General features: G+C 36.5%; 1 protein-coding gene across 1 annotated transcript; it reads right to left on the bottom strand.

Annotated features, from left to right (window-relative positions):
• Positions 1–8,691: 8,691 nt before the first annotated feature.
• LOC122319214 (UPF0496 protein At1g20180-like) lies at positions 8,692–10,363 on the bottom strand. The gene is made up of 2 exons (XM_043137172.1): positions 10,111–10,363; positions 8,692–9,979 (listed from the first exon to the last, which is right to left on the bottom strand). Exons 1-2 carry the CDS (start codon positions 10,316–10,318, stop codon positions 8,901–8,903), a joined length of 1,287 nt encoding a protein of 428 aa, XP_042993106.1. The 5' UTR covers positions 10,319–10,363; the 3' UTR covers positions 8,692–8,900.
• Between the last annotated feature and the right edge of the window lie 1,661 nt (positions 10,364–12,024).

Here is a 12,024-nt window from a genome sequence, read left to right as displayed (position 1 = left end):
GATTCGCAACGTTTTGGTAAAGAGTTGAGAATTTTTCTTACTATCTCCACCTCGGAATAAACTTTGCCAAGAGCTGTCAAACTGTTTATGATGTTAGTAAAACGAGTGTGCATACTAGAAATATATTCATCATCATTCATCTTAAACATTTCATATTCATGAGTAAGAATATAAATTTTTGATTCATTGACTTGCGAAATTCCTTCATAAGTTACTTCCAAGTTATCCCAAATTTCCTTTGCCGTAACATAATTCATTATTCTATTAAACTCATTTCCATTAAGAGCATTATATAATAAATTCGTAGCAGTTAAATTTAAAGTATAAAGTCTATCGTCTTCACGATCAAACTCTTTTTCTTCCTTTTTGACCTTTACTCCATCAACCACTTTTGTTGGAATATAAGGTCCATTTACAATACATTTCCAGATTTCTCTACCTTGAGCTTGAAGAAATATTCTCATTCTAACTTTCCAGAATGAGTAATTATCTCCACAAAAGAGTGGAGGCCGACTGCTAGATTGACCTTCACCAAATGAAGCTGCAATGTTAGCCATAAAATCTTAACTCAAAAGATAGTTAATCTTATAATAAAGCTCTTAGCTCTGATACCAATTGTTATTGATCATAGGCCGCACCTATGTCACCTAACAATTGTACCTACCAGACTAGCCGGCCACCGTCTCTACCGGTGCACCGTCACTCATGGTCGGAGAGTCTTGCTTCGGTGACACAGTCACAAGCGAGAGTTCCCATGAGTGAACTGCCTGTATGAACAGTACAGGTCAAATAGCTCTGATACCAATTGTTGCCCAGATGACTAACACAAGAAGGGGGGTGAATTGAGTTGTATTAAAATAATAACAATTATAAATCAAATATATAATATAAAATATAAACAAAATATTAAATAACAATAAATATAAAGAGTAAGGGTAAGAGAGAAGCAAACTCAGTATGTTAACGAGGTTCGGCCCCACTGCCTACGTCCTCACCTTAAGCTACCCCTTGAGGATTCCCAAATTCACTATTCAACCTCCTTCAGGTGGAGATAGAAACCTATTACACCTTTGAACAACACCGCTACAAAGGATCCGTGTAGAACACCCTCTACACTTGCAATCACCTTACACGTGGTGATTCAACTATTTTCCGTGTAGAATACTTTCTATACGCACAAGGGTTATACACACCCTTTTTCTGATACAAAAGCTGATAGTGGGTAGGTTATCAGAAAACACTCCTTAATGAGTGAAATAAGAACAATACAGCGCAAACTATATCTCTCAAAATGAATAAGGATTAATGCTCAATGCTTAGAGAAGAGAGAATGAAAGCTTTGAATGAATATTGTATACTCTTGGTGTTGTTAATGTGAAGCTCTCAAATGATCTATTTATAGGCATATGAGACTTCATATTCAAATTTAAAAAGATTCACATGTCAAAGACAACATCATTCACTTTTTCAAAAAATTCAAATAAAAGGTTCTTCTTTTTTAATTGTCAAAGACAACATCATTCACTTTTTCAAAAAAATCAAACATAATCTTTTACTTTTGGCATATGACAAAATGAACACACTTTCATTTTCAAAAAATTCAAACCTAATCTTTTACTTTTTGCATATGACAAAATGAGCACACTTTACTTTTCAAATTTTTCAAACAAAATCATCTACCTTTTGTATAAGTCTAAAAAAGCATCAATCACTTTTGAAAATATTCAAATAAAATATGCATATGTGAAAGATGACAATCAATTATCTTTAATATTTTCAAAGTTCAACCCTTTAATCAAGGCATGCACATGCAAAAGATGACAATCAATCATCTTTCAAAATTTTCAAATTTAATTTTCAAAAATATTCATGCACATGTGGAAAATGTATTTTAATGCTTTATGATAAAATATTAATTTTGAGCATTAATCCTAATTTCGAATTTTAAGAGATTTACAATATTACTCTATGACTTTAATGTGAACTTGTTTCCTTCTTGCTCATGCTTGGTTCTTTGATGTGCTTGATTCCATTATGTGAACAACTTGAGTTTGAAACTCCTTTATTCTTTGAATTCATTTGTTATCATCAAAATCCATGTGTAGATTTATAATCTCATGAAACTTGAAACCTTGGGTTCAACATATGTGTTTGTTTCATAATCGATTAAAAACCTCCTGGATGCACTTAATTTTGGTATGCAAAGCAACGAGGAACCTTGGCTGTCGACAATACTTTATGAATGGTCATTGGTGCTTCAACAAACATGATCACATTGGTATGCTGAGAATTTAATCCAATCATATTCTAATCCAACGAAGCAGAATGTATTGGTAGGTTCAGCTGTCTAGAAAATCTTCTAGGAGATCACTATAAGACAAAAGGATACAAGATATCTTCTGGCATTGGAAAGTGGTTGATTTTGACTCATACAATAGATATAAGTTTTATCATTTGGATGCTGTTAAAAGAGTGAAGAAAAGAGGGAATGGAAAGAACTATCTTGCTCCTTTCTCATTGAGGAAAACTGAATACAAAAATGCAGTATATATATACAACTCCTTTATATGTACTGCGGCATATTAGAAAGAAAAAGACAACAAAAAGCACAACTAATTCTGACATTGTACCATACTCTATGCATGTATGAAAACATTTCTAACCAACTGCCTCCACTATCGTAGCAGTGTAGTGGGAGTCTTTCCATCATCTTCAGAGAGTGACTTGGTCTGCTACTGTTGCTCTGCTTCTTGGCTTGGCTTGCTCTGCTGCTCTGCATCTTGGCTTGACTTGTGCTGCTGCTTTGCATCTCGGCTACAAGGGAATGGGATGGTGAATACTTCTTTAAACCTTTGAGACTCCCCCTCAAGATGGGCATATATAGATATTAAGAACACCCATCTTGGATAACAGAAAATGAAAAGTAGAAGATGATAATGCCTTAGTAAGTATGTCTGCCAACTGAAATTTTGATGCCACATGAACCATAGTTATGATCCCAGCCAAGACTTTTTCCCGAACAAAGTGGCAATCTAATTCCACATGTTTAGTTCTCTCATGGAAGATGGGATTTTTAGTCAAGTGAATTGTCGATTGGCTGTCACAGTAGAGAAGAGCTAATTTTTCTTGATGCATGTGAAAGTCTTTCAACAAGTAAGTGAGCCAAACAATTTCACAACTCGTGTGAGCCAATGCTCTATATTCGGCCTCAGCAGATGATCTAGACACAGTGAGTTGTTTCTTTGACTTCCAACTAATCAACGAGTCTCCAAGAAATACACAAAAACCAGTCACTGACCTTTGTGTTTCAGGGCAAGCTGCCCAATCCGAGTCACTATAAGCTTTGAGGTGTGTATCTGACTTAGAGGAGTAGAAAATGCCTTGCCCAATTGACCCCTTCAAAGTACTCTATGGGCTGTGTGCAAATGTTCTTGTGTAGGTTTATCCATGAATTGACTTAAAACATTGACTGCATATGTAATATCAGGCCGGGTAATGGACAAGTAGATGAGCCTCCCAATCAATCTACGATAGCTTGTAACATCACTCAAGTAATCCATGGAAGAATGAGACAACTTGTGATTATGCTCTATTGGAGTATTAATAGGCTTGCTTCCAAGTAGTCCAGCATCCTCTAGAATTTCTAGAGTATACTTCCTTTGACAAATATGAATGCCTGCAGATGACCTTGCTATTTCCAGCCCAAGAAAGTATTTAAGAGTTCCTAGGTCTCGAATCTTAAATTGAGTATGAAGATGATTTTTGATGGAGTCAATGATTGCCAAGTTACTACTTCCCAACATGATATCATCCACATATACAAGAAGAGCCACAAAACCAGATTTGTCATTTCTAGTAAATAATGAATAATCTGATTTTGATTGATGAAAACCCATGGAAATGAGAGATGAGGTGAATTTTGAATTCCATTGCCTAGAGGCTTGCTTCAAGCCATAAAGGGACTTGTGTAACTTGCATACAAATTTCTTTCCTTTGGTATAAGACTCCCCCTTGAGCTGAAAACCAGGAGGAATGTCCATGTATATGTCTTCATCAAGATCACCATGGAGAAAGGCATTATGAACATCAAGTTGGTGCAAGTGCCAACCATGGACAGCAGCTAAAGCTAAGAATACTCTCACTGTAGTGAGTTTAGCAACAGGACTAAAAGTTTCTTGATAGTCAAATCCTTCTCTTTGAGTGTAGCCTTTAGCTACCAAGCGGGCTTTGTGTTTATCAATGCTGCCATCAGATTTTAACTTAGTCTTAAAAACATACTTGCAGCCAATGCTTTTCTGTCCAGGTGGCAAGGAGGTGATGGTCCAGGTACCATTAGCTTCAAGGGCAGAAAGTTCAGATTGAATGGCTTTTCTCCAATGGTCAGAAACAATAGCTTCATCATAGGTTTTCGGCTCATGGATAAGTGAAAGAGACAATGCATAAGACTTATGAGAAGGTGAAAGATGATTGTATGAAAGATGAGAAGCAAGTGGATGAATGGTGGAAGAATAAGGCATGTGATCTTGTGATGAGGCAGCAGCACAATGGTAGTCATGCAAATATGATGGTGCATGTTTAACTCTATCAGACCTCCGAAGGGGAACAAGCTGTGGAGAAGTGTGAGGAGGAGCATTATCAATGGGAAGAGAATCTGAATCAGTAGGTGTTGAGTGAGAAGATGTAGAAGAATTTGGTGAAGGTGAAGAGAATTCAAGGGCATTAGATTCGGGTTCAGCAGGTTCATCAAAAAAAGAGGTTTGAGTGGGAGGGGATGGAAGAGTAGAGGAAGGAAAGGAAATGTCTGGAAGAGGTGGTGGCAATGTGAGACTTGAGGAGTTGGGATCTAAATCAGTGGTGGAATCAGATTTTTGGAAAGGAAAGGTTGATTCCAAAAAGATCACATCCCGAGAAATGGAGGTAGTGTGAGTATTTAAGTCATAGACCTTATAACCTTTTACTCCAGCTGGGTAACCAAGGAATAGGCATGGTTTAGCTCTTGGATCAAGCTTGGTCCTATTATGTTTGAGGGTAGACACATAGCACAAACAACCAAAAACTCTCAAGTTTGCATATGAAGGCTGAGAATCAAACAAAATTTCATATGGAGTTCTATTTTTCAGAATGGGGTTCGGGATCCTATTGATTAAGTAAGTGGCTGTTAATATAGCATCACCCCAGAATTTTAATGGAAGATAAGCTTGAAAAAGTAAGGCTCTAGCCACATTGAGTAAATGTTGATGTTTTCTTTCCACAATCTCATTTTGTTGTGGGGTGTAAACACATGTTTTTTGGTGAAGAATCCCATTGTCATTGAAAAAATCTGGCATTTGAAACTCCATACCATTGTCTGTTCTAATTTGCTTAACCTTGGAGTTGAATTGGGTGCCTACCATTTTAATGAAGGATTGCAGAATTTGTTTGGCCTTTGATTTAAATTTCATTAAGTGAACCCGTGTTACTCTACTGTGATCATCAACAATGGTAAGGAAGTATTGATGTCCTTGCAAGGATGGTTGGGAATAGGGACCCCAAATGTCACAATGTATTAAGTCAAAGTTTGAAGAAGAACAAGTAGTGCTTGTGGGAAATGGAGTTCTCTTTTGCTTAGCCAAATGACAGACAGTACAATGACTTTGGTCTTTACATTTTACATCAGGAAATGAGGATTGAATTAGATACATCCTTTGATTTGACAAATGCCCTAGTCTAAAGTGCCATACATCAAACTCTTGCTGTTTCATTGCATGCCAGACCCGAGAGTTCGGTTAAGCCATGAGAGAGTTAGAGTTTGAGCTGGAAATCTTGAGTCCGAGAGAGCTGGGTAGAAGGTAATAAAGACCATGACAATTTTTAGCAAGTCCAATCGTCATCCATGAAGAAAGGACCTTTATAAAGCAATGATTATGCAAAAACACAATGCATAGAGGAGAGTTGTGAGTGAGTTTGCTGACAGATAATAAATTAAAAGTGAAGGTAGGGACACAAAGAACATTTGTGAGTATGATTTCATTTGAGAGTTGCACAGTTCCTATGTGTGTGACAGCTACCTTAGCACCATTGGGTAATTGGACTTGGGCTTGAGTGGTACAAGTGATGGTGGTGAATAATGAAGGTGAACAGATCATATGATCTGTGGCGCCAGTGTCTATTATCCAAGGTGCTAAATGTGTAACAGAATGTAGAGACGGACTAGAATGACCTTGATCAAAATTTGAGAAAATTGTAGAGTGTGAGGATGGTATACCTGCCATGTTTGAGTGGTGTTTGTGAGATGGTTTGGACTGTTCAGGTGCTAGGGAGGAAGATGGTTGACCATGATTGAGCTGTAGTGTCTCACCATTGACAAGAGCCATGAGTTTCTGAACTTGATCCTGAAGCAATGATAGTTGTGGTGTCTCACCATTTTGTTGAACTTGAATCCCTTGAGAGAAGGCTTGATTTGCTTAATGAGTTGAGGGTAAGCCATTGCTGCTAGAATATCCTGGTTTGGACTTTGTAAATTTGAAGTTTGGTGGGAAACCAACAAGCCTATAGCATTTGTCCTGAGCATGACCAACTTTCCCACAATGTTGGCAGGTAATTTCAGACTTTTCTCTTCTCTTAGCTTGATTGTTGACAATTGCTAGTGCTGAAGGTTCAACAATGGGTAGCACTATAGCACATGCTTCCCTTTGTCTCTCTTCTTGCAAAATCATAGAAAAAGTTTTGTCTAAAGAGGGAATAGGACTCATAAGTAGAATCTGTCCCCTGATGCCTTCATAGGAATCATTCAAACCCATTAAAAATTTGAAAACATAATCTGAGATTTGTACCTCACTAACAGAGCTGAGTGCCTTGCATGTGCAGAGTCTACAAGAACAGCATGGCAATGGTCTGTAGTTGCGCAGCTCCTCCCAAATGGCATTGAGTTGGGTGAAATACTCACTAACTGATTGTCTTCCTTGAATAATAGTTCCCAGCTGCTGCTGTAACTGGTATATTCTCACATTGTCAGGTTGAGAAAAACGTGTCTTAAGCTTCTCCCAAACTTCCTTTGCAGAGCTGATGTAAAAGACATTAGAAGCTATGTCTTTCGAAATGGAGTTAAGAATCCATGAAAGGATTAAATTGTTGCAGCGTAACCAGGGGATGTATAGAGGGTCAGTTAGTTCTGGAGTTGGGATACTCCCATCAAGAAAGCCCAACTTATTTTTGATTGAGATGGCTAGGGTGAAAGAACGGCTCCATGAGATGTAGTTTGATCCCGTGAGTGGAGGTGAGATAACAATAGTATGAGTGTTATCACTATGATGAAGGTAGAAAGGTTTCATTGGGTCTTCTGTAGGAGATATGGGAATATTGTGAGTAGAGGGCTCAGTTTCTGCCATTAGTGATGATAAATGAAGGGAAAAGTTATATGCAGCAAAGGTGTTTGTGAAAAATCCTAAGAGATGATGAAGTGACAGAAGATCGCTAGACCCTCTCTGATACCATGTTAAAAGAGTGAAGAAAAGAGGGAATGGAAAGAACTATCTTGCTCCTTTCTCATTGAGGAAAACTGAATACAAAAATGCAGTATATATATACAACTCCTTTATGTGTACTGCGGCATATTAGAAAGAAAAAGACAACAAAAAGCACAACTAATTCTGACATTATATCGTACTCTATGCATGTATGAAAACATTTCTAACCAATTGCCTCCATGATCGCAGCAGTGTAGTGGGAGTCTTTCCATCATCTTCAGACAGTGACTTGGTCTACTGCTGCTGTTCTGTTTCTTGGCTTGGCTTGCTCTGCTGCTCTGCATCTTGGCTTGACTTGTGCTGCTGCTTTGCATCTCGGCTACAAGGGAATAGGATGGTGAATACTTCTTTAAACCTTTGAGAGATGCAAAGTGGTGGCTGGTAGTGGTGGCTCGGTGGTTGTCGTATTGTTTCAGAGACTGGCTTAAGTACACAGACTGTGTGTCTACAAGCTGATCTAGCTAAAAAATGGCTGACATGGTCATTTCTCATACCTTCCATGATTTTCCCGATATGTTTGCTTATTACTTATCGTTAAAAGAGATGGTGGTTACTCAATTATCAGATAGAGAAGGGAACGTTGCCATTATCATGCCGTAACCAGCAGATTGGCTCAAAGCCAAGGCATTGTAAGAGGTTTTGGGAATTTTAAATCATCGAGCATGTCGTTACTTTACGGAGCCTTGAGATCGGAGGAAAGAACTGAGTGAAGCTTGCCCCATGGAAGTGTTTGCATTTGTTGTGTTCCTCTTCATCAGTTCATTTGATGGCCATGCCACGTAACCTCACCACTGGCGACAAGCTTCATGATGCTAATTCTCCCGGCATTCTAAATCCTAGTCAGGGAAGCTTTTTTCTTCTTGTTTCCATGTTTTCTGTTGAAATTATTGTCTCAAAATACGTAATATGGTTAAAATTAAGTGTGGAGCCGGACATGAAGAATACGATATGAGTTGTGACTTGTTTCGGAGCCATATTTAGTACTAGAGCGGCACTACAGAGACCGAAACAATGTCCCGACAAGTGTATTTCTTTTCTTCTCTTTTTTAATTTTCTTTTTTTTATCATGCATTTTTTTTAATCATCATAAACATTTAAAAATAATAATAAAAAAATCACAACATTATTAAAAAATACTTCCTTAATCATTAAGTGAAAAAAAAAAAAAAAAAATTGGGAACCCAACTCTCGGTAGATATAGCATTTTTCTTAGTATTAACTAAATACAAAAGAATTATAAAGACTCGAAAAGAACTTGAACAAATTAAACATCAGGATCTGTCATCATTGTGGATTAACAAAATCTATTCCACGTACAACAATCTTAATCTCGAATCGACTCTTATGGATCAACAAGAATGGTCACCATCTATTTGCTTATGAAGATGATCTGTGTCATTGGTGAGCCTCCATTATCTCTTGGATTACAAGCCTCCTGGACCTGTTTATTGTGAGAAAGCACAAGTAGATGTGTTCTTCAAGCTCTTCTAACTGGTCCAGAAGGCTTGACTCGTGGATATGAAATTCCCTCACAACCTCCTTTAATAGTTCACATTTCCCATTCCTAACACACATATCCGCAACAGCTTTCTGGTGCTCTACCTCATCGTTTAACCTCTTAACCATCCGGCTCATCGTATCGAAATCATTGATCAATATGTAAACCCCTTTGGCTGCAACATCAAGTTGCTCACCAAGTCTATCAAGCAATGATCTAGTCTTAAAACCTCCACAACCCCCCTTCATTTTCTTCGTAGAGAAACCTAAGGAAAATGTAAGTAGCGTTGGTGCTGCCGCGATTCCAACCATGCTATGGAGTGCTAATATCAGCAGCAGAATCAGAACTGCAGTTTGTGAAATAAAAAGACTAATCCCACAAGCCCTCTTCCAAATTCTATGAAAGCTTGCTCCCCTTTTGATTGTTCTGTATTTTGATGTTAGTCTATGGAACAATGCCATGTGGCCATCATGAATATCACGAAATTGCATTGTACTAATATTCGATAATGGGTTTTTTGACACTGCAATTGCAGCAAGCTCACCGAGGAGAGCCTGGCAATATTGCTTATCAGCATAATGATCAGCATGATCATGCCCACTTCTACCCAGCTTGATTTTTCTATAATTAGCACGCGTTTGATGGATGCTTTGAAGGAGTAATTCACAGACTTTACACGCTTCAAAGCTGGCTTCAAAATAATCCATTAAAAGGTAATGAAGATTCATGCCTTTTATCATTTCCACTAGGGTTTCTTGACTTGGTTCGAGTAAATATTCGGAGAGATGCAGATAGAGAGGAAGAGCAGGCGATGAAGAGAGTTTACTGCTAGTACTAACATTGTTTGTTCTTCCCAGCTGACCTTGAACTTTGCTCCATATGTCTATGTAAGACTCGGTTCTGAAAGCTTCCATGTATTCTTCATTCACGCTTAACTTGCTTGACAAGCTATTTGCCCTTTCCTTCAGAGCTCGGCCTGTGACCAAAACACAAAATAACAGTTAAAAGAGAAGACAGCAACCTTTTCCCCAATAAATAATTGAGAAGGATTTGAAAAACCTTATGAACGGAATAAAAGAAGAAGATGATTATAAGATAGAATCAAACCTGCCCTTCCGAAGGAAAATTTCAACTTGGGCCAACCAATCTTTCTCATCTGGGTCATTAAAAGAATACAATAAGCAGAAACTGAGAAATCAAAAGGTGCGAGTTGGAACAGATCCTGTCTTGAGATATCAAATAAACTCTGAAGTTTTGGCGTCTTTGTGTACTTATTATATGGAGCTTTTGTAATGATTAAGATACTGGAGATCATGGAGAAGCAAAAGAAAGGAAGAAGTTGGCCGTCATTGCACCGCCTAATTCATTGGATACGGCTTTGGTCCCACGTTAACGTCGCTCACACGGTGAGTTCTCTCTGCTTGTAAAGAATGCTTTTGTTGGGCACATGCGTAGAAACTGCTGCTAATTTTCTCTACCGTGTGCTTCGCATGAAGTTTTGTTACTTTTGTAGATGGAACTCGTGTCATGTTTCCATTGATCATGATGTTCTAGATTAATTTGGTCTGTCATTTTCCAATTAAGATCAATAAATGAAAGTGATTGTTGATGATACAGGTTAGTTGATAACTGATTTGGGGATTAAATCCAGTTATTATTCGCCAAATCAGGCTGGGATCCAATGCTGAGTCGCTGACACGTTCACATGCTCTTAACTTTCCCTGTTGATTAACCTTAATTTATGACACCTGACTTGATTCTTATAAGATGAGTTGTGGTACACGTACGTATAATTTTTACGCGTAATATTATATATTTTTAATTTGAATTTCAAATTTCAAATTATAAAATTTTCACTTTTTTCAATAGTTTACACATAAATATGTATATATAAGCAAAATTGCAAGTATTGATTCATATATGTCATGAAACTTGTAAGTATTATTTTTAATATTAAAAGCATCACTTTTTGTTAGATAAATTTATAAGAGTTATTCTATTCTCAAATCGATATGTAGAGCATATCATCTGTATAATTTAAATAGTAATATTTGATTTGTAAGATTCAAATTTTAAAATTTTTCTTTTAAATTAAATTGTGTCATATAAACATTTTACTAGATTATCTACCTTAGCTTATAAATAGAATTTTTTAACTTATAAAGATCACTATAAATAAAGTTCTTCTATTTGCAAGCGTAGAACACGTCAATAACATAACTTATGTAATAAGATTTGATTTAATTGTAAGACAATTTTATAAATGAAATGATATATTTTATATTGTAAGATACATTTTATATATCATGAGTTCTTATATTCATCATCCCTACATCTTATACATACTAAGAGAAAAAATAATAAATAAAAACATATATATGGTGTATGAACATAATTTTTCTTTATATATTTACATGTCTTTGATATAACGATATAAGATTTAATGAAGTTTTGAAATTAAAATCCTAACAGGGTGTGTGTAATACATTCCCTTAAGCTTTGATTTCTTTAGCATACAGTATTATACCATTGCTTTGAGGCTTAAAATTAGCTCTTAAATTCGAAGACATCCTTGCTTCCACTCCATCTCTTCAAAACCGACACCAATTAATTGAGATTAGTATTTAGCCACGTGGACACATATCGTTCAAGTGTCATAGATTTTTCTTTTCCAACATATAGACGTTAAAATGTGCAAATAACAAACTCTTTTCTTGAGAAACTGATCAAAATGAACCAGAAAGAATTAAAAAGAAGAAAAAAATATTAGTCTATACATAAATTTTTATAAGTAAATGTTATAATTAATTGATACGATTTAAAATGATCCGCAAGATTGTAAGGATTATTAAATTTAATATATCAAATCAATTTATGAATATATTTTTATAAAAGGCTTTTATATACTTGCACTTATACAGGAGTTAAAATCGATTTGTAAGTCCTGTAGCCAACACCCGGCCTTGATGTACGTTTTAGAATTTTGAAGCATGTGTTTAATAGCCTTGTCTACCTTTTTTA

Source organism: Carya illinoinensis, chromosome 8 (assembly GCF_018687715.1).
Source record: "Carya illinoinensis cultivar Pawnee chromosome 8, C.illinoinensisPawnee_v1, whole genome shotgun sequence".
Taxonomy (NCBI): Eukaryota; Viridiplantae; Streptophyta; class Magnoliopsida; order Fagales; family Juglandaceae; genus Carya; species Carya illinoinensis.
This window is presented reverse-complemented; position numbering and strand designations above follow the sequence as displayed.